At 40.5% G+C, this 26,705-nt stretch overlaps 1 protein-coding gene across 4 annotated transcripts in view; it reads right to left on the bottom strand.

Annotated features, from left to right (window-relative positions):
• Positions 1 to 26,705, bottom strand: part of ankrd11 (ankyrin repeat domain 11) — a 197,166-nt gene that overhangs the window by 24,251 nt on the left and 146,210 nt on the right. For all 4 annotated transcript variants that reach the window (XM_078544457.1, XM_078544458.1, XM_078544460.1 and 1 more), the window contains 5 exons: positions 24,135 to 24,335; positions 22,035 to 22,177; positions 14,277 to 14,424; positions 7,014 to 13,660; positions 5,481 to 5,579 (listed from right to left, as the gene is read on the bottom strand). In XM_078544457.1, the coding sequence (XP_078400583.1) occupies positions 5,481 to 5,579; positions 7,014 to 13,660; positions 14,277 to 14,424; positions 22,035 to 22,177; positions 24,135 to 24,335 (7,238 nt within the window). The remainder of the gene's footprint in view (positions 1 to 5,480; positions 5,580 to 7,013; positions 13,661 to 14,276; positions 14,425 to 22,034; positions 22,178 to 24,134; positions 24,336 to 26,705) is intronic.

Here is a 26,705-nt window from a genome sequence, read left to right as displayed (position 1 = left end):
CTAAGGGGCCTATGTTCGCTTTGGCCTCTCTCTTCCTTTTTATATATGTAAAGAAGCTCTTACTGTTCGTTTTTATATTACTTGCTAGTTTCCCCTCAAAGTTTATTTTCTCCCTCTATTATTTTTTCATCATCTTTTTGTTGGTTTTTAAAACTTTCCCAATTCTCTGGCTTACCATTAATCTGCCGCATTGTATGTTTTTCTTTCAATTTCATACTTTCTTTAACTTCCTTGTTTAACCACATTTAGTTTATTCCCTTCCTTGAATCCTTCTTCCTCACTGGGATATATCTTTGTTGAGAGTCATGAACTATTTTCTTAAACGTCTGCCATTGTTCATCAACAGTCTATTCTGCTAAACTGCTTTGCCAGTCCACTTCAGCCAACTTTGCCCTCATTCCATTGTAATTACCCTTATTTAAGTTTAGCACAGTTGTTTCTGACCCAAGTTTCTCACTCTCAAACTGAATGCTAAATTCTACCATATTATGGTCACTGTTTCCTCGGGAATCCTTTACTCGGAGATCATTTATTAAACCTGCCTCATTACATATTACCAGATCCAAAATAACCTGATCCCTGGTTGGATTCACAACATATTGTTCTAAGAAACTGTCCCAAATACACAATGAATTCTTGCTTGTGTCTACCTCTATCAATTTGATTTTACCAATCTACATGAAGATTAAAGTCACCCAAGATTAATGTACTGCCTTTTTTACATGCCCTCATTATCTCCTGATTTATTCTCTGTCCTACAGTATAGCTACTGTCAGGAGGCCTATTAGACTACTCCCACCACTGTCTTCTTCCCCTTGCTATTTCTTACCTCCACTCATTTGGATTCCACATCTTCCGATCCAAGATCATTTCTTGCTATCGTACTTATTCCATCTCCTATTAACAAAGCTACCCCGCCATCCTTTCCTTCCTGCCTGTCCTTTCGAGAAGTCACAAACCCTGAATATTTAGTTCCCAGCTTTGATCTGCTTGTTACCACGCCTCCATAATGGCTATAAGGTCATACCCATTAACCTCTATTTGTGCCTTTAATTCATTGATTTTGTTCCGAATACAATGTGCATTTAAGTAAAAGGCCATTAGCTTCGTCTTTTTACCATTTTTTCCCCTATATGCTGCTTTTTAAAAAATGTTTGTACACTCTGTCCCTTCCTGTCACACTCTGGATATCATTACCTAAATAGCTGCCCTGCAAGGCTGCCATATCCTTTTGCTTTGTAAGCCTACGTATCCCCTTTCCAGAACCCTCCCCATCAATTTAGTTTAAAGCCCGCGCTACAGCCCTAGTTAGTCGATTCGCCAGGACACCGGCCCCAGCACAGTTCAAGTGAAGCTCATCCCACTGGAACAGCACCCTTCTACCCCAGTACCGGTGCCAGTGTCTCATGAACTGAAACCCATTCCTCCTACACCAATCTCTGAGCCATGCATTTAACTCCTTGACTTTATTTACCCTATGCCAATTTGCCCATGGCTTAGGTAGCAATCCTCAGATTACCACCTTGGAGGTGCTGCTTTTTAATTTAGCTCCTAACTGTTCAAATTCTTTCAGCAGAACCTTCATTCTAATCCTATCAATCCTATCATTGGTGCCAACATGGACGGCGACAACTGGATCCCTTCCCTCCCACACCAAGTTCATCTCCAGCCCTGAGGGGATGTCCTTAACCCTGGCACGGGGCAGGCAGCACAGCCTTTGGGACTCACCCTCACAGATGCAGAGAACAGTATCTATCCCCGTAATTATACTGTCCCCTACCACCACTATGCTCCCATTTCCTCACCCCACTTGAATGGCTCTCTGTACCATGGTGCTGTGGTCAGTTCGCTCATCCTCCCTGCAGTCCCTGCTCTCATCCACACAGTTTGCAAGAACCTTGTAATTGTTGGACAGTTGCAGGGGCGGAGGCTCTTCGAACACTACTTCCTGGGTCCCCACACCTGCTTCACCTGCAGTCACACCCTCCTGTCCCTGATCACAGACTAAATTTGAATTACCTAATCTGAGGGGAGAGACTGCCTCCTGGAGCAAAGTGCCCAGGTAGCTTCCCCCTCCCTAATGTCTGCAGCTCAGACTTCAGCTCCTTAACTCAGATCTGAAGTTCCTCGAGCTGCAAACATTTAGTACAGATATGTTCGTTATGGATTTAGCAAAGGGACCCCAGAACCAATAGATCAGATCAGTCCTGCCACATCCAGTCGTAAATGGTGGTGAACAATCAAACATCTAACTGGAGGAGAAGGCTCCACAAAGATCACCATCCTCAATGATGGGGAAGCCTAGCTCATCAGTGCAAAAGACAAGGCTGAACAATTTGCAACCATCTTCAGCCAGAAGTGCCAAGTGGATGATCCATCTTGGCCTCCTCCTTAGGTCTCCAGAATAACAAATATGTCTTCAGCCAATGCGATTCACTACACATGATATCAAGAACTGGCTGAAGGTGTTATACACAGAAAATGCTATCAACATACATTAACAACATCCTAGCTGCTCTACTGAAGACCCGTGGCTCCAGGACCAGCCGTGCCTCTTGCCAGACCTTTCCAGTACCACTTTCCAAACAATGGTATCTCCCTGACAACATGGAAAATTGCCCAGGTCTGTCCTGTCCACAAAAAGCAGGGCAAATTCAATCCGGCAAATTACCACCCCCACCCCCCCACATCAATCTACCTTCACTCAAAGTGACAGAAGATGTCGTCGACAGTGCTATCAGGCAGCACTTACTCAGCAATAACCTGCTCAATGCTGCTCAATTTGGGCTTTGGCAGGACCACCCGGCTCCTGGCATCATTACAGCCTTGGTCTAAATACGGACAAAAGAGTTAAATTAAGGAGACGAGGTGAGAGTGATTACCCTTGCCATCAAGAAAGCATTTGACCAAGGGCGGCATCAAAAAGCTCCAGTAAAATTGAAGTCAATGGGAATTGAGAGGCAGGGGGTGGGGGGTGCGGTCGGAGGAAACACCCCACTGGTTGAAGTCATGCCTAGCACAAAGGACAATAGTTGTGGTTGCTGGAGGCCAATCATCTCAACCCGAGGTCACTGATGCAGGAATCCCTCAGGGCAGTGTCCTAGGTCTAACCATCTTCAGCTGCTTCACCAATGACCTTGGCTTCATTATAAGACAGATGTGGGGATGTTCGCTGATGACTGCAATGTTCCATAGCATTCACAAACTTTAGATAGTCATTTGTTAGTACAGAACTTGCGTTTTGCTGAAAATGAGACATGTCTAAGCTTTTCATCTTGCACTCATCAAAATACTCACACGAATACCAATATAAGGAGAGGATACCAATTCATACTGTATGTGAAGAGAGTATTGATTGGTTGGCAAGTGGTGTTGCCATGAAGAATGCACCAGTGATGGTGACTGACCATTAATTGCCAAGCATTATTTGAAATTTACACCAGGCAGCTTGATCCTGAATGGTCAAGGCATTGTCCTGAGGAATAAGTCAGCTGACAATCTTAAATTGGTTGTCAGCGTAATTCTTAGCACATTGAGGATTATTCAGCAAATGTTGTCCATTCGTGGAATCGCATCTAATGTTGGACACTGTGTTTTGAGTTTTGCAAGCATGGACTAGTTGAGTACGGTGCTAAGAATTATGTTGACAATCAATTAAAGATCATCAGTCGGGCTCATAGTGTGGTACATTTGCATCTGCTGGAAGCTACATATATTAATACACAGGGCCCTGTTCTTTGCAGACAGAAAGAACATGTGTACACATTGTGCCTGTTTCAGCTAAACAAAATAAACGACAACCATTCACTGACTCATTCCTCGGGGCAATGCCTTGACCAATCAGGGTCAAGCTGCCTGGTTTAAATTTCAAAACAATGCTTGGCAGTTAATTGTCAGTTGCCATCACTGGTGCTTTCTCCATGGCAGCACCACTTGCCAACCAATCAGCACTCTCTGCACGTACAGTATAAATTGTCATCTTCCCCTTATATTGGTATTCTTCAAGTGTCCTAATGAGTGCAAGACAAAAAGCTTAGACGTCTTTTTTTTCAGCAAAACTTCAAATACTAATGCAGTCTGTGTCTGCAAGCAGCAAGACCTGGACAACATTCAGCTTGGGCTGATAAGTGGTAAGTGACATTTGGATCACACAAGTCCAGGCACTGACCTTCGCCAACAAGAGAGAATCTTTCTATCTCCCCTCGATGTTCAACAACAATACATCGCTGAATCCGATGGAATACTCTACACTTGTCTGGGTCAGTGCAGCGCCAACAACACTCAAGGCTCAAAACCATCCAGGACAAAGCATCGCGCTCGATTGGCGCTCTATCCAGCACCTTAAACATTCACTTTCCCCACCACTGGTGCGAAACAGCAGCCATGTGTACCATATACAAAATACTTAAATAACTCACCAAGGCCCCTTTGAAAGCACCTTCAAACCCATGACCTTTACCTCCTAGAAGGATAAAGATAGCTGGCACATGCAATTTCCCCAAATCCACACACTATCCTGACTTGGAACTACATTACCATCCTTTCATTATCACTGAGTCAAAAACCGGAAACACCCCTACTATCAGCACAGTGGGCATACCTATACCACAGGAACTGCAGCAGTTCAAGATGGCTCAACACCACCTTAAAGGGCAATTAGGAATGAGCAAGAAATGCTAGCTTTGTCAGTAACACTCAGATCCCATGAATTAATTTTTTTAAAAGTGCAAAAGCCAGCATGGCTATATGGGCAGTTTAGAAACAAAGTGTGGTTTATGGAGTGGTGGCAATTAATTGACCACTGAAAACCAAGCAGCAAAATTCCTGACTCCTCCATCTCTTCTCCTCATCCTGGCCCTGCCCCAGTCTTGTTTACCATGAGACAATACTGGTAATTAACAGGCTGAGGGTGATTTAGCATCATTTGAAAGAAATAAAGCTACAGGGTGGCACAGATATCTCAAATGTGAGTAAAAGTTTAATAAAAATTCTGGGACTACCAATTTAAGGTTAATGTGTAAAATGGCAGGTAAGATGGAATGCAAGAGAACTAAGAAATAAAGTTAACTCTGAAGCTGACAGTTTACATTAATAAGAGTCATGGACAGAAATTTTTTGTCCTTCCTGGGATGACAACACAGGAGGAAAATTGAGGTGTGATGTACAAGAATGACTAAAAACCTGTGGAAATATGTAATTTGAGACTGTATGATGAACAGGATTAAATGCAATGGAAATGTCATTTTTCACAAGTCTGTTTTATGTACAACTCTTAATCCGTTTTCTTATAAATCGAGGCACACTAAATGGAATCTCCCAATGGCAGTAGCAAAATCTGACATCCAGATTCAAAAATGGAACTTCAATCTTAGCACACAATCAACACAGATTGGAATCACCCTTAATGAATTTCAACAGTTCTATCAAATAGCAAAGACAGAAAAAAAATTAACAGATTTATTTAGAGGAACATAATTTACCCGCTCAATGCTATGTTGAAGACGCAGTTTCCCACGCACAGCTTCCTGATGCCTGAAAAGTTCCTTCAGTGGCTCACATAAGGATGGAGGTGGTGCAATCTATGAAATGTAAAAGGTTAGCTTATTAAAGAAGCTGAGATCTTTTGATTGATATTTTTCAAAGGCTGTCAACAAATATTGCCAAATGCCCTCAGGTATAACTTAATTGTTTATGCCAGCGATGACACCTACCAATGCAAATGTGTTTTACCTAATGTCACTTGCCAAATATATGCATCTTTCCAAAAATCTTTTTTAAAAGATTTAATGAATAAGATCGATTTGATATAAAATATCATAAAAATGTAAAGGGTTGATTATTGTCACTCATGTTTGTTACCCACTTGACTGGCTAAGCCTTAGTGCGTTGCTAGAATATTTAAAGCCAATACCTAAGTTTCCTCTGTAGTTTGTTATAAGATGTACAGTATAGTATATATAGGAAAGTGATACCAACAAAGCTCCAAAGTAATAACCAAATATAACTTCAGTTCTGGACAATATATTGAATTAAACAATTACTATGAATATATGATATATGAATATCTGTCCGCAAGCATGACCCAGACCTCCCTGTCGCTTGCCATTTCAACACTCCACCCTGCTCTCATGCCCACGTCTGTCCTTGGCCTGCTGCATTGCTCCAGTGAAACTCAACGCAAACTGGAGGAACAGCACCTCATCTTCCGACTAGGCACTTTACAGCCTTCCAGACTGAATATTGAGTTCAACAATTTTAGATCATGAACTCTCTCCTCCATCCCCACCCCCTTTCCAACCCCCCCTTTTTTCCCCAATAATTTATATAGATTTTTCTTTTCCCACCTATTTCCATTATTTTTAAATGTATTTCCATCCATTGTTTTATCTCTACCTTTTAGCCTATTTCGATTCCTTCACCCCACCCCCACTAGGGCTATCTGTACCTTGCTTGTCCTGCTTTCTACCCTTAATTAGCACATTCCTTAGATAATATCACCACCTTCAACACCTCTTTGTCCTTTTGTCTATGACATCTTTTGGCTATCTCCACCTATCATTGGCCCTCTATCCAGCTCTACTTGTCCCACCCCCCACCCCCTTAAACCAGCTTATATTTCACCTCTCATCTATTTTTACTTAGTTCTGTTGAAGAGTCATGCAGACTCGAAACGTTAACTGTGCTCCTCTCTGCAGATGCTGCCAGACCTACTGAGTTTTTCCAGGTATTTTTATTTTTACTATGAATATATATTGTTTTGAAGAACTAGATTTTTAATTTCCACAAAAAAATGCCACGTTTAAAATGTAGATCAACATTGGACGGGATTTTGATCATTCAGGACTGTGATGCCCTCCATCTTTGAATGGCTCATTGACAATCATACGTCGGCTCACACATGAAGACTGATTACTTGGGCAAGCTACCAGCCCATGCAACTGTACCTTGGCAAGAGTGGAAGGGAAAAAATTGGGGAGAAAATATTTTCAGAACAGATCAAGACTTCCACTTACCACTGGGATATGGAGTTTGCTGAGAGGCTTTCCATCCAGCAAATAGGAACCAGTATATGTGACATATTCAGCATAGCACTGAGGTGCTTGTGGGATAATACAGCACAGGATTTTACGCTTTTCTTCAATCTTTTTACGAATTTGAAGGTATTCAAAGTAGGGGTTTGATCGGTCACTATGATATGGTTCAATCTCATCTAATTTAATTGCATCAACAATAGCAGCCAATGTTTGTTGGATTATTTCTCGAGTTTGCTGTGCTGATGGGTTAAGAATCATTGGTTGATGACTTGCACGAGGGATTTTTCGCTTGCGTGGATGCTGCGCCTGTGCATCATCCTCATCCGCTACTCGTCCTTTTGCTTTTCCTAATTGAGCTGGAACAGTATCCTTCTCCAAAGAGGCAGCACTATTTTGCTTGCTCTGATTAGCCAACATTTGTGCTCGGTTCCTTGTGATTCTTTGAGGAATCTCTTCTGCTTTGGTTGGTTTTGATGCCTCAATTACTGGTTTAACTGTTGCCTCTGTAACTTCAGGTACTTTGAAAATGGTGCCATTTTCCAAAGAACTTGGAGCAACATCCACAGCTTTATCTTCAAATTCTGTATCTGGTTCAGTAGGCTGCATTGAAAGCGGCTGAATATTATTTTCTCCAATATCTTCAACTTTTACTGAGGTCTTTTCTACTGTTATGTTACTGACACTATCCTCAATTTTATCCTCTACTAGTGTAGGCTCCATCTTTAGAATCTCACTAATAGCTTCATGTTCTTCCCCTGATGGATAATCTATAACTTCAGTATGAGTATTCACAGCTGCAGAATTATTTGTGTCATGTATCTTAGCAATTTCTTCAGTTTTGGGCTCTGTCATTTCAATGACTGGGTCTTCTTTGTCTTGTAATGGCAGCATTGGAAGTGAAAATGGTCCCAGATCAAGATCATCTATGGAATTTGGAAAAGGATCATTCCATAAGGATTCTTCCTGGTCTTCAGAAGGAATATTCTGCTGTAGCTGAGCACATTTTTCTGACTTCATTGGTTCCTGCTGGCTTTCCACAGCTAAATGTTGTGTTTCTGGAGGCACATTATTAGCACATTTATCAGGAAGTGGCTTGCAGGAATCAAATGGTGAATTTGTTCTAACTGGAGACATATATGTGATAGCATCATCTAAAGCTGCCGACTCTTCCCTTTGGTCCACTCCTGTCATATCACCTCTGTCTCCATCTTGCCCCAAGTCAGGGGTCGACATTGAGCACTGGACAGGGGATTCAGGAAAAGGGGAGGAAAGAGAGGAAACAAATGGCATCACCGCAGTATGCATGGTCTCTGAAGAACAAAGGGGCTTGGAAGGTTCACAAAGAGATATTTGAGATGGCTTCAGCTGCAACTCAGAGCCCATTGACCAATTCACTGAATGATCCAATGAATTATCCACAGGACTCAGACTTAGCTGTTCACATGGTCTGTGTGGAGAAGATGGATAGCTTAGTTTATTCTGGGCTGAATCATTAGGAGCAAATGGGTCTCCAGATGTAGGCAGAAGGCTGGCATTTAAAGTTGAATTAGGAGAAGTCAAAGGAGATTTTGGTTGCTGCTCCGAAGAATCTAATGGCAAACCAAAATCAGTAACTAAGCTATCTAAAGACTGCTCCAGTTGATCAAATTTATGTGATGGTGAAGATTTTGTCTGCAAATGATTAAGTACACTTTCAGGTGAAGGGTTAAGATTTTCTGTAAATGACTTGGCCATTCTAGAATGGGACTGTTCCAAATGTGGTGAGGAAATCCCATACTCGGGTGAAACATATGATGGTGACAAGCCAGAGAACCCCTCAGACTGAACAACTGATTTCTCCTCCATCGGCTGAGGGATGGAGGCATCATAATCTGCTGAAGCTGGCACACTCTGTTGCCTATAGAATTTCTCAGAATTAATGTTAAATTCTTCTTCTAGTGACCTCCTGGAATCCATCGATACTGATCGATAGAGGCCAGGAACAGGAACAATGCTAGCTGGATTTGGATTCTCATGAACACTAGTGGGGACATTGATATATCTATCAAAAAAGGAAGGGGAGCAAGCATTCATGGATATTGTGGACATGGTCACTGAATTCTGGGGCTCTATTCCTTCAAATAGATCAGTAAAATCTTCATTCACACAGTTAGGCGTATGGGGTGCAGGCAGCAAGTCCTCATAACTTGGACAAGAAACCATTGGAGTCAGTTTTGGAACACTTGTGGGCCTGTCTTGATCAGATCTTGGTGAAGCAGGCAAATTCTCTTTCAATCCAGGAGTGGAAAGCCAATCTTTTGCATCGAGACCAGAAACTGGCTGAGTCTTTGTATCTGGTGACATAATTTGACCTGGTCCTTGATCTCTAAATTTTTTGTCTCTTTGTTGAGTGTCAATTGAACCTGCTTTTTTTGTTGGCATATCAAAGTTCTTCCTACGTATTTCTTCTGTACTTCGAAATTTTTCCCTTAACTTGGGATCTCCTGATCGGTGTCTGAGCTTCTCTTTCAGTTTCATTCTTTCCTTATGCCTTTTGTGCCGTTCTTCAATTTCTAGATCTTTCTGGCTTAGCATACGCTCAAAGCTGGTCATCATCAGGTCTCCATCAACTAAAAGCTTTTCCTTAGGCCTACTGTCCTTACGAGATACTTCTTTTGGCTGGTTTAATTTATCATTTTCATTCATTCTACACTTAAATGATTCATTTTTGTCCTTTTCTGCTCCATCTTTGATTTTCTCCTTTTGTTTAATTTCATTATTTTTGAAGTAGTCATCTTTTGTTTTTTCTTTGTTCCCACCTGACTCTCTAACTATTGGGAGAGAGTCTTTTTTTTGTTCTTCTTTTGAATGTTTGAAGACCATGGCCAATTCTCCATGTTTTTCCTTGTGCTTTTCTTTGTCATCTTTTGATTTGTCCTTATGTTTGTCTTTCTTTTTTTTGTCTTTATCCTTCTCCTTGATACTGATGAAAGTATTTGCAACTTTTTCTAATTTTTTAGACAATTCCTTTTCAGACTCACTCTTATCTTTCTTCTCACTTAACATAGCATCCCCACTTTTGTCTGATTCATCTTCTTTCTCAATTTTCATAAAATGACTTATAAAATCACAATCAGACATCAAGGTTTCGCGTTCAAATGGTGGACCTTCCCTTTTACCAGCAGCTTCTTTGAATTCCTCTGACTTATCCCGTTTCTCTTTCTTTGTTTTATCTTTCTCATGATTTTTTTTTGATGAAGATGACGAATGCCTGTTTCTCTCCTTTTCTTTAATTTTTTCATGCGTATACAGAATAGAAAGAGAATCCTTTAATTTTTCCTCTCCAATATCTTGACCAACATTCGAAACATCATTTAAACCACACATTGTGGAATCATGTGCTCTTTCTGCAAAGCTGTCAGATGAAATTTCACTGTTCTTGTCATTGGAATCCTCTTTAAATTCATTGAAAGTTGTATCTTCTAGTTTTTCTGGGCATTTTTTTTCCTCTTCGATAGTATTTCCTTTTGAAAGCCTTCTTTCTTTTAATAAAAGCTCTTTGTCAGTTTTCTCCTTGGCCTTAGCTTTAACCTTTTCATCATTGGAGTATCTCTTTTCTATCTTTTCTGGAAGCTTTGGCTTGACTTTCTTTTCTAGGTTCGAATCTATTGACACTCTGTCCTTTCTTTCCTTAAATTTATCAGCTAGTTCTTTGTCTTTTTTTTCTTTTTGTCTTTCAGATAAACTTTTTTCTCTCTTGTCTTTCCCACAGTCTGTTAATATTTTATCCTTTTTCCTATCTTTCAATTCTTTATCTTTCTGCTTCCCTGCTGAATGTTGTTTGTCAGCTGAGTATTTTCGGTGTTTGTCAGGTGGAAACAGTTCCTTCTCTCCCTTCATCTCTTCCTTTTCAAGCAGTGAGTCACTTCTGCACATCTCATTACTTCCAAGTTCACAATAATCTAGCTCATCACCACTTTCATCTGTGAAGATGTCATTTGCTATGCTGTGCCAGTTCTTTTCTTTTCCTAGTTCCAGATCAGTTCCTTTTAGTTTATCTGATTTTTCTTTCTCCTTTCTTTCTGTAAGATCTTTCTCTTTCTCTGTATGTTTTTCCATTACATTTTTCTCTTTCTTCTCTTTACTCAGTTCTGATGACACTTTTCTCTCCTTGTCTCGATTGAAAAGATCTCTGTTCTTTTCCTTTTGTTCTCTTTTGTCTTTGAAACTACCTGACTCTCTGTATAGTTTTTCTTTATCAGTATCTTTATCTTTTAAGAATTTATCAAACATGCTTTTCTCTATTTTTTCCTTTTCAATTTCCAATGAAACTTTCTCCTTAGACTTGTCTTTGAATTTTTCAAATTTTAATTTGTCCTTCTTTTCTGTTCCATCCTTTTTGTCCTTCTCTTTCTCTGAATAATGTCTCTCCCTTGCTTCCAATGTTCTTCCAGCAAAATCACTTTCAGGCTTCTCTTTGAAGAAACATTCACTCCCAAACTCTCTCGAATCACTTTTGGAAGCATCTTCTGATTTTCCTTTAAGCTCTTTCCTATCCTTGTTGCATTCAGAAATGGTATCTTTACGTTCTTTAATGTTTTCAAAGGCATCTTTATCTTTTCGGTCTTTAATACTTTCAGTAGAGTCTTTTCTTTTTCTCTCTTTTTCCAGAGGACAGCCATGCCCTGACTTATTTTTATCAGACTGGTCCTTTTTCTTCTCTGCACTTTTTTCTACATAATCTCGATCTTTCTTTCTCAAGTTGTCTTTATCATGGCGCTTTTCATTTAGTTCTCGCTTTTCTTTTAACTTAGATTCCTTTTTCTTTTCCTTACATTCTTCCTTCATAGCTTCAACAACCAGTTTCCCTACTGCGCCATCTTTGTGTTCCTTAAAGTCTTTAATTGGAATACTCCAACTATCTTCTCCTTTTAAATCATAGAAGGAAGAATCAGAGGACAAATCTGAAAACCATTTATCTTCATGATCAGACACACTGAACCTATCGTCATTGTCTACAAATTGACTCCTGGTTTTCAGATCCTCATAATCTGACTCCTCTTTGAGAGTCTTTTCTTTTTTTAATTTTTCCTTGTCATCTTTAAGACTTCTATCTTTATCTGGTTTTGAATGTTTTTCACCTTTTGAACACTTGTCCTTTGCCTTTTTCTTTTTATCATCTTTGTGGATTTTAAGCTTTTCTTCTTTAGAAGATTTTTCTTTCTCTTTAAAGGGTTTTTCTTTATCGACTTTAGACATTTTGTCTCTCTCTTCTTTTACAGATTTGTAGTTATCTTTGGAGGAGTCTTTGATTTTCTTTGTTAACTTTTCTTCTTTACAGGCTTTCCCTAAATCATCTTGAAGTAACCAGTCTTTTTCTTCAGATTTGACTTTAAAAAGTTTTTCTTTTTCTTCCTTCTTCAGTTGTTCTTTGTCATGTTTAACTACTTTTACTCTGTCAATTGAAAGGTTTTCATTTTCTGGACTTATAGATTTGTCTGCGTTTTGCTTAGACTCCTCCATATCTAAACTCTCAGCTTTTGGGCCTGCCAGAGTATTCTGTGATCGCCCTTTTCCCTTGGCTTTCATTTTGTGCTTGTGTTTCACTTTATGCTTTTTCACAACTTTGCCCTGCTTATCAAACTTTCGAACTATTCCATCAGTGTTCAAAATCTTAAAGATATCTTCCGTCATTTTTTTTTCTTTAACATCTCCATCAATGAGATTTTTCTTTTTATGGTCTTTTGTCTCTTTCATTTGCTTAATAGACTCTAAACTTGAATCTTCTGAAGAATAGTCAGATTCACTTGTGAGTCGCGTTCTCTCAGACTCTGACAAAGAGCTCACATCAGACCAGACTGGTGACATGTTTGATTTCCAACTATCAGCTCGCCAAGGTTTAGAATGTTGTTCTACAAGACTGGGAATATGCTTTGATGACACATAGCTCCCTTGAGAGGAAGAACAGGATGCAGATAATGAAGAGAACATTGCTGATTCTTTCAGGCTCATATAAGAGTCCTTCATACTAATCCCACTCTGTATGGAACCTTTATCCTCTTCCTCACTTTCTGAGTCCTCACTTTCTGTTGCAGATGAATTGAATTGCTCTTCATCCTTACCCAATCCGGCTTCCTTGTTTCTCACCTCTTTTTTCCATTTTTTTTTCACTTTTGTTTTTACCTTTTGCTGTTTTTTTACTGGTGACTCTCTTTGTTTAGAACTTGTATTGAGCAGACTGGAGTGCACTGAAGGCCTGCTAAGAGGAGGAGAGAAGCATATTAATCTATCCTCTTCATCGGAACTGTTGGTGTCAGATAAAATACGTCGTGGAGTTTTCTTTGGTGTTAGAAGGGAATTTTTAGAATAAGTTTTTGTCTCTAATTTAGGAATAGAAATGCAATTGTTCGTTTTTATGTCCTTTCTATAATCTTTTTTCAGCAAATGCTTGTCGTCAACAGGTGGTATTCTATCTTCCTCATCATCCTCATCAAATTCATACTCATCCTTGACTGGTGTTACTGTTTTAGATAACTCTTGTCGCTTGATTTTGTGCCTTAGGCCCTTCTCAAACTCAGAGTCTGTGTTATTACCATCAATTGAACTGGAAGGCGCAACTGAGGGAGCATCTTCATCTTCTGAAGTTTCTATGTGGCAATAAAATGCAAATATATTAATAAATATAAGATGTAAGCAAATAATTTTACAGCACTGCTTTAAAAAAGCTTTCTAAAGGATGATGTACAAGCTGTAAATTGTTTTGTACATTGGTCTTATGTTGTGGTTTCCTAGTCACCTGTACATCCATAACATGCCAACTGTGTGCTTATTTTCAGAACAAAAATATATAAAGAGATGAATAGTTTCAATAGTTTTTAACCATATTTGAGGACAAAGAAAGGTTCTCTATCAATGGGTGGCACAAAGTTGATATAATTCATAGTTATTGTGCTTTTGTGCATTAAACAAAATTCTGTATGTGCTCTACCAAAGATTGATGCTGGAAAAAAATTGTATCTTTTTTCATTAATAAAGAACCAAATCTATATAAAATTGGAATATGTCAACTTTGATCTCTAATGAAATTAATAATACTACGTAAATTCAAAACTTCAGTACAAAGATGTTAATTTCAAGTGCAATTTAAACTTATTTGATAACAGAGCAGCTTAAGGTCGATTAAGGAAAACTGCAGAACCACTGCTACTATGAATTACAATCAAGTGATAGATAAAATAGTTGCATTCATTATGCTAGTTTCACCTGTCGAGCTCTCATCACTGGAGCTGCAGGAACCCTTTGCCAGTAACAGGTTCACCATCGCGGGGGAATTGGCAACTTTGAGTGGTGTCTCTCCTTTTCTGTTACTCTGGTGAGGATTCCCTCCATATCTCAACAGCAGCTTCACTACCTGAAAAAGTCCCAAAAGAATTAATGGGTTCAGATAGTATAACTGTAACTTGACTCTAAGAATGTATATATTCTCTGATGAGAGTTGATGAGCTGTAACTGCTTAAGTGAAAATAGAAGCCTTTACTTATTGACTGAAAACGTCACAGTTAAGCTTGACTTAGGATACAAAAAGGTGTATCAACCAGTTGCTACTAACCTTTTAGCATACAAATTAAAAACATTTCTCCACTGCCGTTTATGTTTTTACAAATCTGTTGTGGCTCAAGTAGTACTGAAAACTTGGATCAAATACCAACAATCCATTCAGTGTAATATACTGAGAGTTGAGAATAATCTAGTGACATTACAAATGTCCTCTGGCCTCAACCATCCTATCCTCGATTTTTGGTGGTTATTAAACTAGCTGACAAACATCCCCTTAGCTTTTCAAAATCACACATCAGAGATTTAGGGCTGAATCTTCTGGCTGACGTGCGGGTGGTGGAGACCGCACGTCAGCGCTTAAAATGTCGTGCGCTGACGTCGCATGAGCGTCCTGACATCAGCACGCGGCATTGCGATGTTTCGGTCGGCGAGCGCGCTATGAGCGCGACACGCGCCCGCCATTAATTAAAGGCCTTGTTAAAGCCATTAAGTCACCAATCGACCAGGATTTTGAGGGGCCCGTGCGAACTTTGGCTCGGCGCACAGGCCCAACGGGCAGGCAGTTAAGTGATTCTTTTACAAACCTCATCCAGTGCAGTGGCGGGATGAGGTTTGATATCGGAATTAAAAAAGTGTAATAAATTTTTTGTGTATTTCATTAACATGTCCCATCTCATGTAACATTTTCACATGAGGGGGACATGTTAACGATTTTTTTATTTTTCTATTTTTAATGTTTTGAGCCATCTCCCTGAGGCAGCACTTTGCCTCAGGGAGATGTGCGCTCTTTCCTGCGCATGCGTGAAAGAGTGCACATCTCCCAGTTGGGGAATCCTCCTCTCCTCCTCTCCCCACCCCCCCCGCCCACGGCACAGGGAGTGCATAGCTCTTCCCGTTAGGCGGCACGCTGGGTAGGCCTTAATTGGCCCGCCCACGTAAAATGGCTGCGGGGTCCGTTTTGGCCGTGGCAATCGGCTGCCCACCCGCTGCCGAGTCGGTCAGGCCCGCCCACCCATCAAGGGCAAAATTCTGCCCTTAGAGTTCAAATACATGAACTTAATAAAGCTTGTACTGAAATGTGGGAAATCTATTTTCAACTGTTGAAATGGGGCCTCAAAGGTATCAAATCTAATAACGAAGATATTAGGTTTTTTGAAAAAATTTCCATAGTTGGTTTCAAATTTTTAAGACAATGGCAGGTGGATTTTTGCTGCAAAAAGAGAAATGTGTGATTTATTTTTCAGAACCCATGGTCAAATTACGCACATGCTAATTAAGTAAATGACAATGTAACTCATCAATACACATCTTTTACAACAAAATCTATTTGTATGGATATCACAGCCAAGAAACACACTATTGGAACATTTTTGCAATCAAAACTGTATATGTGGGTTATGATACATTTAAGTTCAAAAATTTTTAAAACCCCACTGAAAGGTAACAGTAGTTCTGATGGTACCCAAAGTGAAAGAGGGTGGGTTAACAAAGTTACAGCAAGTACAAGCTGTCAGTATTTATAGGTTTTCTTTTATTTATTCATGGGATGTAGGTGCTGGTGGCAAGTCCAGCATTTATTGCCCATCCCTAACTGCCCTCGAGAGGGTGGTGGCGAATTGCCATCTGGCGCTGTTGCAGTTCATGCTGCGTTGCTACGCCCATAGTGCTGTTTGGTCAGGGGTTCCAGGATTTTGGTCCAGCAATGGACCACAAACGTTTTCAAGTTAGGATGGTGTGTGACTTGGAGATTAGCTTGCAGGTGGTGGGTGATCCCATATGCCTCCTGCCCTTGTCTTTCTAGGCGACTGAGGCCACGAGTTTGGAAGATACAATTGAAGAAGCCTTGGCAAGTTGCTGCAGTGTACCTTTCAGATGGCACACTCCAGCCTTGCTACATCGGTTGTAGAGAGTATGAATGCTTAAAGTGGTGGATTAGGCGCTGATCAAGTGGTCTGCTCTGTCTTGGATGGCATCACCTTCTTGCCCTTTATTGGAACCGTCAATAGCTTAGTCAATTAAGCGGAATCTTTTCTCAAGCAGCAATGAGAAAAGAAAGTGGGAAAGAATATACAGATATATCTAAAACCTCATTCCACTTTCCTCCAGTGGATGGAAAGACTATTAATGAAGGTTGAAAATTGACTCACTCAAATAGTGTAGCCTCACTTTATTCAAGCCTTAAGGAGCTAAATGCTTCCTTAGTTTAGCTATTTAAAAACGAAGTTATCTAATCAAATGGAGAACAGCAAATATTGCTCCAATTAGAAGGGTTCCAAGTACTGTATACTCTGATAACTGGTAACCAGTACCACCATTTCAGAGCATGCCAAAGCTCTTGGAAATCTGTTTTAACATCTTAACTGCGCTAAGGATCCTTAGACAGCACCTTCCAAACCCACAACCACTACCATCTAGAAGGACAAGGGCAGCAGATACATGGTTACACCACCACCTGGAAGTTCCCCTCCAAGCCACACACCATCCTGACTTGGAAATACCTTGCTGTTCCTTCAATGTCGCTGGGTAAAAATCCTAGAACTCCCTCCCTAAAAGCACTGTGGGTGTACCTACACTACATAGACTGCAGCAGTTAAGGTGGCAGCTCATCACCATATTCTCAAGGGCGATTAGAGATGGGTAATAAATGCTGGCCTAGCCAGTGGAGCCCACGCCCCTTGAATGAATAAGAAAAATAGTCAGCAAACTGGTTTTTAGAGTTTAGAATTGAAAAGTCAGGAAGTTATGCTAAACCTGTATCCAACTTTGGCTAGACCACACTTGACCAGAACTGCATGTAGTACTGTCGCCATATTATAAAAAGGATATAGAGGCACCGGAGAGGGTACAGAGAAGATTTACAAGAATGATACCAGAAATGCAGGGGTATACATAATCAGAAAAGGATTGACAGACTGTATACGCACCTAATACAGGTCTTCAAAATTATAAAATTTTGATAAAGTGGATACAAAGTGTGTGTTTCCTCTTCTGCAGACGAACATAACTAGAGACCATCAATATAAGATTGTCACCAAGAAACCCAATAGGGAATTCAGAAGAAACTTCTTTACCCAAAGAGTTGTGAGAATGTGGAAAACTGACCACATAGAATGGCTGAAGTGAATAGTATAGATGCATTTAAGGGGAAGCTAAACAAGCATATCAAGAGGAGATTGAAGGGTTACAATGGTAGAGTTAGTTGAGGAAAGATGCAAGGAGGCTTGAGTGAGCATAAACACCAGCAGGGATTGGTTGTGCCAAATGGTCTGCTTCTGTGCTGTATATCTTATGTAATCCTAGAGCAGAATGGTCAATTTCTATAAAAACAAAAAGCTAAAAGCTACTGCGGATGCTGGAAATCCAAAACAAAAACAGAATTACCTGGAAAAACTCAGCAGGTCTGGCAGCATCGGTGGAGAAGAAAACAGTTGACGTTTCGAGTCCTCATGACCCTTCGGCAGAACTGAAGTATAGTTAGGAGAGAGGCGAAATATAAGCTGGTCTAAGGTGGGGGGCGGGGGGGAGAGAGAAGTTGAGGGTGGGGTGGTTGTAGGGATAAGCAAGCAGTGATAGGAGCAGATAATCAAAAGATGTCACAGACAAAAGGATCAAAGAGGTGTTGAAGGTGGTGATATTATCTAAGAAAAGTGCTAATTAAGAATGGATGGCAGGATACTCAAGGTACAGCTCTAGTGGGGGTGGGGTGGAAAGACTACCAAAGTATTAGTTTTAGATTTAAAAATAATGGAAATAGGTGGGAAAAGAAGAATCTATATAAATTATTGAAAAAAAAGGGAGGGGGAAGAAATGGGGTGGGGATGGGGGGAGGGGGAGTTTAAGATCTAAAGTTGTTGAATTCAATATTCAGCCTGGAAGGCTGTAAAGTGCCTAGTCGGAAGATGAGGTGCTGTTCCTCCAGTTTGCGTTGGGCTTCACTGGAACAATGCAGCAAGCCAAGGACAGACATGTGGGCAAGAGAACAGGGTGGAGTGTTAAAATGGGAAGCGACAGGGAGGTTTGGGTCTTTCTTGCGGACAGACCGCAGGTGTTCTGCAAAACGGTCGCCCAGTTTGCGTTTGGTCTCTCCAATGTAGAGGAGACCGCATTGAGAGCCACGAATGCAGTAGACTAAGTTAGGGGAAATGCAAGTGAAATGCTGCTTCACTTGAAAGGAGTGTTTGGGCCCTTGGAAGGTGAGGAGAGAGGAAGTGAAGGGGCAGGTGTTGCATCTTCTGCGTGGGCATGGGGAGGTGCCATAGGTGGAGGTTGAGGAGTAGGGGGTGATGGAGGAGTGGACCAGGGTGTCCCGGAGGGAACAATCCCTGCGGAATGCCGCCAGGGGGGGTGAAGGGAAGATGTGTTTGGTGGTGGCATCATGCTGGAGTTGGCGGAAATGGCGGAGGATGATCCTTTGAATGCGGAGGCTGGTGGGGTGATAAGTGAGGACAAGGGGGACCCTATCATGTTTCTGGGAGGGAGGAGAAGGCGTGAGGGCGGATGCGGGGGTTTTGGGCTGGACACGGTTGAGGGCTCTGTCAACGACCGTGGGTGGAAAACCTCGGTTAAGGAAGAAGGAGGACATGTCAGAGGAGCTGTTTTTGAAGATAGCGTCATCAGAACAGATGCGACGGAGGCGAAGGAACTGAGAGAATGGGATGGAGTCCTTACAGGAAGCGGGGTGTGAGAAGCTGTAGTCGAGGTAGCTGTGGGAGTCGGTAGGCTTGTAATGGATATTGGTGGACAGTCTATCATCAGAAATTGAGACAGAGAGGTCAAGGAAGGGAAGAGAAGTGTCAGAGATGGACCATGTGAAAATGATGGAGGGGTGGAGATTGGAAGCAAAATTAATAAATTTTTCCAGGTCCCGACGAGAGCATGAAGCAGCACCGAAGTAATCATCGATGTACCGGAGAAAGAGTTGTGGGAGGGGGCCGGAGTAGGACTGGAACAAGGAATGTTCCACATATCCCATAAAGAGACAGGCATAGCTGGGGCCCATGCGGGTACCCATAGCCACACCTTTTATTTGGAGGAAGTGAGAGGAGTTAAAGGAGAAATTGTTCAGTGTGAGAACAAGTTCAGCCAGATGGAGGAGAGTAGTGGTGGATGGGGATTGTTCGGGCCTCTGTTCAAGGAAGAAGCTAAGGGCCCTCAGACCATCCTGGTGGGGGATGGAGGTGTAGAGGGATTGGACATCCATGGTGAAGAGGAAGCGGTTGGGGCCAGGGAACTGGAAATTGAACTGGTCAATTTCTGATGCTTTCAATCTCTTGTCTGGAGGCAGCAGAGGTCCTAAATATTGCTGGAGCCTTTGGTTGCATCTGGTTTCCTGATCTTAACTGCTTTTTGTGTAACTCCAACAAGTTGTCAAACTGAATGAGTAATTTCCTTGGAGGTTGCAATAAATGGGATTTATTTCATCTGAACACATGCGACAATCCCCAAAACACATTTGTCCACTCTTTCATTAGTTCTCATCAATAGCCTGGTGAAGGCAACAAAAGTGACATTGATTTTGCTGATGGAACCACTTCCAGAGTGGTTAACATCTTTGAAAAGGCAAGCAGATTATGAACCACTGCCGACAAACATACGTCAGAATTGGAGAGTGAGTGGACTTACTACAACTTATTGTACTAAGACAGTTATTACTGAAAAAGATCAAATTAGCAATCAGTTTCTACTCTCAGTGCAGGTAACTGAAAAAGCTACCAAGACTGCTCCACCTGATTTCTTAGTGTTAGCAATTTCAGTGTTCCACAAAATCTGTAAACACCAATTGAAGAAGGGCTGTAAGCCATATTTCAGAGACTGCGGACAAAACTGATTGCTTATCTCTGGATGCAATATTGCCCACACTTGTTTAAAAAAAAAATCAGTAAACTGCTTGAAATTAGCCTATCACAAAGATATGGTGGATTCTCAATCCTCTATAACATCACGATTGATGCAGCCAGCTCTTTCCCACCCAAGTGTTCTTGCAATATTACTGCTTTGGAGCATAATAATGGAGGTAAAGAACATCTTATGGCCAATGTGAAGGTGGTTTAGATATATATATTAAACAGATATTAGATAATTACTTAAATCAGGCACAATAAAGCACCGACCTTCTCCGAGAAAGCACAAGAGTAGGAAAAAACAATCCTACAATATGTTCAGTGCACAATATGGAAGTTAATTAGCAACAATGCAGTTAGCCCTTAGACTACAGTTTCATCACACAATTGGAGTTGTGTGGTTTTATCAGCAGATTGGAAAGGGATAGGAGAATGATCGGGTCATTGTGCCAATTAAAACTGAATATGGACAATGCCAGAAATTAACCTGTTTAATTTGGAAGGAATAAAGGAAATTCCTTGGCACTAAATCTGCTAATCTTTATAAGTATATAGCTATAATAGTCTCGCAGATGCTTCTGATAAATAAATTAAAGTTAATTTCTCATCGTGTTGATTAGCCTATTAAACATCATATTTTTCTTTCTAAATTTTTTTTGGGAAAGTGAGTAGACAGATCAACACGATATAGCAATTGTGAATCTATACTTAACTGAAAGAGAGGAATAGGAGTACAAAAAAGAGGAATGGAATAGTGTTCAAACAGGTTTAAAATAGTTGATCAAATAAGTTGGTCTTTTGTTCCAGCTTTCGCCCTTTGTCCAACTCAGCAAGAATATTTTGGGCATAATTTCTAAATGTAATGAAAGGAAATATCTATGCAGTTTTTATGCTTGAAAAAAAAACTTGTGTCTGTATAGAGACTTTCACAACCTCTGAAAATCCCAAAGTGCTTTACAGCCAATTAAATTCTTTGAAGTGTAACTGTTGTAATGTAGTAACTATAATAAGATCATGACCAAAAAGTTTGTTTGAGTGATATTGGTCGAGGGATAAATATTGGCCAAAGCACTGCAGAGAACTTTCATGTTCTTTTACATTCACCTAAGGGGCCAGAAGGGGTGCCGGTTTAACATCTCATCTGAAAGATAGCACCTTTAACAATGCAGAACTCCCTCAGCACCACTCCTGCACAGTCAGTCTGGATTTGTGTTCATGTTTCTGCAGTGAGACTTGAATCCACAATTTTCTGACTCAGAGGTGAGAGTGCTACCATGAGCCATGGTTGACATAGTGCTATACGCTCTATTAATGTGACCTTGGGGGTGACATTTACATTGAACACCTGATGTGAAATAATGAACGGGGAGAGTATTTGGGGTCCTATTGGAAGGTCACAATATTCCACAAATAGGAGCTTAAAGAACAAACTGTCAACTGGTGGGCTCCTTTTATTGTAGGAATAAATGGTGGAGATGCACAAGCTGTAGAAAAACTTCCAGTGAAACACTGTCCTTTCTAGAACTGGAATTCCTGCAATCAGATGTCCTTTGTGAACAACTGATGCATTTCTCAAATTCAAAGAACAAAGCTTTAAACACAAGAACTATCAACTTGAACAGACCTTGCGGTGACCATTATTAGCTGCATCATGGAGGGGTGTGTCATCGTCCAAGCCTTTTGTATTGACTTCAGCACCTGCTGCTAGGAGTTGCTTAGCAACATCATAGTAACCTCTATTACATGCTTCATGCAGTGCAGTCCATCCTGAAAATACAGTTTAATCAAAACCAACTCTTAAATATCCCAATGACAATTACTTGTTCATTCAGCATCTCAACACGTTTTATTTTAACAAAAAATCATGGCAGCTGTAGTTTTCATATTCAACAATATCTTTTTATTTTTGTTAAATAGTTTCCTCCAATCTCAACAACATGCATATACGAATAGATTAATTTTATATACTGGATTTGAAAATTTAGCCAGTGAAACAAAAGGGAACAGTTTGGTACCATAGCAGTAGAATACTTACCTCAAATGTGGGCATTTGGAAGCACATGATCAAAACTAAAAGTGCAATTTGTGTCTATTGACTATTGTGATGAGTGTCACTGTGGTCTTTGAGCAACTGAATGTGGTTCTGCACATGCAAAACTCAGCACAAGTCCAAGGAACAGCACCTGCTCTTTTATTAGACATTTCAGAGTCTTTTGAACTCAACACTTGAGTTCAACTATTTCAGGCTGTAACCTCTGCCCCCATTTTGTTTCCCCTTTCTTTATATATTTATGTCTTACTACTGTTCGTTTTTGGACGGTCGGTAGCTGTTCACTATTCGGCCATTCACATCTTCTCTTGACACATCTTTTGTTTTTTTTACTTGTCCCATTACTACTCCCTTTCACCTTGCACCAACTATTTTGCCATTTACTCTCTCCTATCTTCCACCGTTGTCACACACCTTCCCTTTTGCTCTTTTTCCCACGTGCACCCCACTCCCTCCACTTGCTTAAAAATTGTATTGCTAACTTTTCCAGTTCTGATGAAAGGTCACAGACCTGAAACATTAACTCTGTTTCTCTCTCCATAGATGCTGCCTAACCTGAGTAATTCCAGCCTTTTGTTTTTATCTTATAAATGTAGTTCTTTCCCATACTGTACATATTGTCACTGATGGTTCCTTCTAGCTAACAGAATTGACAAACATTGTTAAATTGTCAAATTAATACCTGACAGTAATGTTTGTCAATAGCTCATTTGATAAAAAGCTTACCAGATGTTGTCATGATGTAGTGCTGTGGGTACAAATTTGCAGTACATCACCTGCTTATTATCAGCTGAAATCCAAAGGATGTCATTTAAAAAAAAGGATTCAATGTTCCCTCAACAGATTATCCTATTGCACATTCACTAAAATGTTCCACTTAAATTAATTTTGAACCAAAGCATAGGCCTCAGGTGTGATATCTGCAACTGTTATCTCAGCTGTAGAAATAAATCAGATAGCTAACATTGTTTAGCATTGTAGAATCAGAATGGTTACAGCACAGAAGAAGCCATTTCACCCATCATGTCTGTGCCAGCTGTCTGCAAGAGCAATTTAGTTTGTCCTACTCCCAAGCCTTTCCCTGAAGCCTTGCAATTTTTTTCCCTTCAGGTTTTTATCTAATGCCCCTTTAAATCCATGATGAATCCGCCTCTATAACACTCCCCAGGCAATGCACTCCAGATTGTAACCACCTGCTGCTTTAAAAGTTCTTCCTCATGTCACCTCTGGTTCTTTCACCAATCACACCAAACCCATGACCTCTAGTCCTCACCCCTCTATCAACAGGAACAGTCTCTTTCCATCCGTTTCATCCAGAACTCTCATGATTCCAAACACCTCCATCAAATCTCCCAATCCTCTCCCCGCCACACCCAACATATCCACATAATTGAAGTCCCTCGTCTCTGAACCATTCTTGTAAATCATCCCTAAAACCTTCTCATGCCTCTTAAAGTTCCATGCCCAGAAATGGATGCAATGCTCCAATTGAGGCCAAACCAATGTTTTATAAAGGTAAAGCGATGAGTCATGTAATTGATTCAATAGAACATATTATTCCTCTTTCCGCCATTTTCTCCCCCTACTGCTTACATGGGATTGATAAACAGACATCTAAATTGCTGCATTACTAATTCGATGTATATCATTTTGCCCATTTGATAGTCATATTACCTGCAAAGTCTTTCACATTTACATCTGCACCTTCACTAATAAGTTCTTTTATCCGCCGTGCATCTCCCCGGATGGCAGCTCTGTGAAGTCGTGTCTCTCCACGTTCATTTCTTTTATTTACTTTGTCTTTGGTTTTGGAGGCAGAACTTGGTGTTCTCTTTTGTCCAAGAATCGACTGCGAGGGGTGCTTTGGCATACGATCTGTGTAAAATGTAACTTGGTTATCTGCAGGCTAGTTATATTAAGAGTTATAAACTTTTTTAAAAATCTCTTGAATAACAATGATGAAAAATATGGTTGCCCATTTTAGTCATTTGAAAGTGTCTGCAACCTCTTAGGCTGCATTGTGCTTTTCTGAATGTTTTGCTTAGCTACATTTGGTCCTGATGTGAGAGGTGCAGAATAACAAAGTGCACTGCGAACCACAACATACCAGGCAATCGTTCTTCTACTTTTTGGCAGAAATGTTTGTAAGGACCAGAAGAGGTGAGCCTGAGCAACAATGATGGTTTTGAAAGCAACTGGGCAGGTGTCTGAAGGGAGGGAATCATTTAAAACATTAGCCAACATTGGGGTGAGTAGCAAAATTGAGTGGTTCGGATTTAGTGAGAATGGGATCAAAGGAAAAGGAGGTAGTTTTATAGATAAAACAAACATTGGAAGAGATGGTAGGTATGAGGGTGAATACGAGGGTGATTGAGAAATAAAGAACTGAATCCACAGTTCAATAGAAGATGACACAGCAATAGAGTAAGACAAAGTATTTGATGAGAGAGAAATGAAAGCGTGGTATGGCTGAGCAAAAGGATTAAATAAAGAGAAAGGGTTGAGAGAATGAAGGAGACCAAAGTAATGGACTAATGCCCAAAGTTGAAGACAAAATATATAAATGCTCAGAGGCAATTGGGATTACAAAGGCATAACAGAAAATAGGAGAGATGGTTGTAAATAGAGGACAGTGAGGATACAACGTGCAACAGCACAGACTTGAGATTTGAGGCTCACTGGTGGGATAAAGCATATTGGAGACAAGGTACCATGGAGCCAACTTGGAGAGTCCATTGCATTCTACTTTTTGGGTTGTGACCTGAAACATCCAAGATCTTTGATGCGTAAACAATTGTGCATTACTCCAAACTTTTTGCTGCGATTCTGATGTCCAATTATCTCTGATTTTATTTATGAAATGATCTGGAACTATAACTTCATGAGCGACATAACAGAACGTAACTGTTGTCAACCTGAAGTAGTAACTTGGATAGCAGTTGCCCATAGAAAATGGCGTAGACCACAAAGCTCATGATAATGTCCAACCTTCAGGTTAAGATGGTTCATGATCTCCTCAAATATCTGAGTACAGTCCTTGATCAAGTACTATTTTTGAGCAAGTGTAGGATAGAAGGGGGAAGGAAGAAAACTGGAGGGAGGAAATTGAACAGACCAAAGTTGTTAACTACAGGAAGTGTAGCAAACACTTATTTTGGCTTTTTTGGAAATTTGGAGGTATTTTTGGAAAAATGATCAATAGAGGATTAGTTACAAGCCAATGGACATTTTACCCTCCTGAAGCTGAAGTATTAGACATTTTATTCCCCTTGTTGGGAAAAATTGAGCATCATCTAGAAGCTGGATTTCAAACATCTCTGTTTACCACGCGCAGGTACCGTTTTGGAATCAGTGGGCATAGGTCATGATTTCATTTTGTAACTCTCAATGATTTTGACAATGACATGCCATAAGGCAAATGAGTACATGCTTGTGAAATGATTTTTGATCTAATCCTAGCCTGAATGCAGTACCATGGCCTGAGGACCCACTCTGCATTCTCGGTGGAGATGGTGGCGTAGTGGTAATGTCACTGGACCAGTAATCCAGAGGCCCAGGTTAATGTTCTGGGGATCAAATCCCACCATGGCATTTGGTGGAATTTAATTTCAATTAATAAAATCTGGAAATGAGAGTTAGTTTCAGTAATGGTGACCATAAAGCTATCATTGATTGTAAAAACCCATCTGGTTCACTAATGTCCTTTAGAGATCCCATCTTTAGAGATGTCATCCTTACTTGGCCTGGCCTACACATGAGTCCAGGTCCACAGCAGTGGCTGACTCTTAACTGCTTTCTGAAATGGCCTAGCAAGTCACTCAGCTCAAGGGCAATTAGGGATGGGCAACAAATGCTGGTCTTGCCAGCAATGCCCACATCTCAAGAAAGAATAATTTTTTTTAAAAGAGTCCAGGGGCAATCAGAGATGCTTCTGGGAAGGCACATAATCATGCCATGATTACAAAGCTTTAACCTACCTTGGCTAGAGAAAAAAAGCCAGGGGTGTTAGCTAGAGTAGAGATGCCATGCAGGTTTGTGAAACAAAGAATTTGCATGCGGTTAATGGGTAAATTAATGAAAAAGAAAATTTTTGAATGGAAATAATAATACAATAAGAGGGATAGAATGATTGAGGGAAAGGATAGAAAATAATCAGATAGATGGACAGGGCAGAAGGGCATGAAAGGTCAGAAGAGAAGGACCAACAGCAACAATGTGTGTTTATTTTGCACTCCTTTAGTGCAG

This window comes from Cetorhinus maximus, chromosome 6, assembly GCF_964194155.1.
Source record: "Cetorhinus maximus chromosome 6, sCetMax3.hap1.1, whole genome shotgun sequence".
NCBI lineage: Eukaryota > Metazoa > Chordata > Chondrichthyes > Lamniformes > Cetorhinidae > Cetorhinus > Cetorhinus maximus.
Note: the sequence above shows the minus strand (reverse complement) of the source record. Positions and strands in the feature narration are given on the sequence as shown.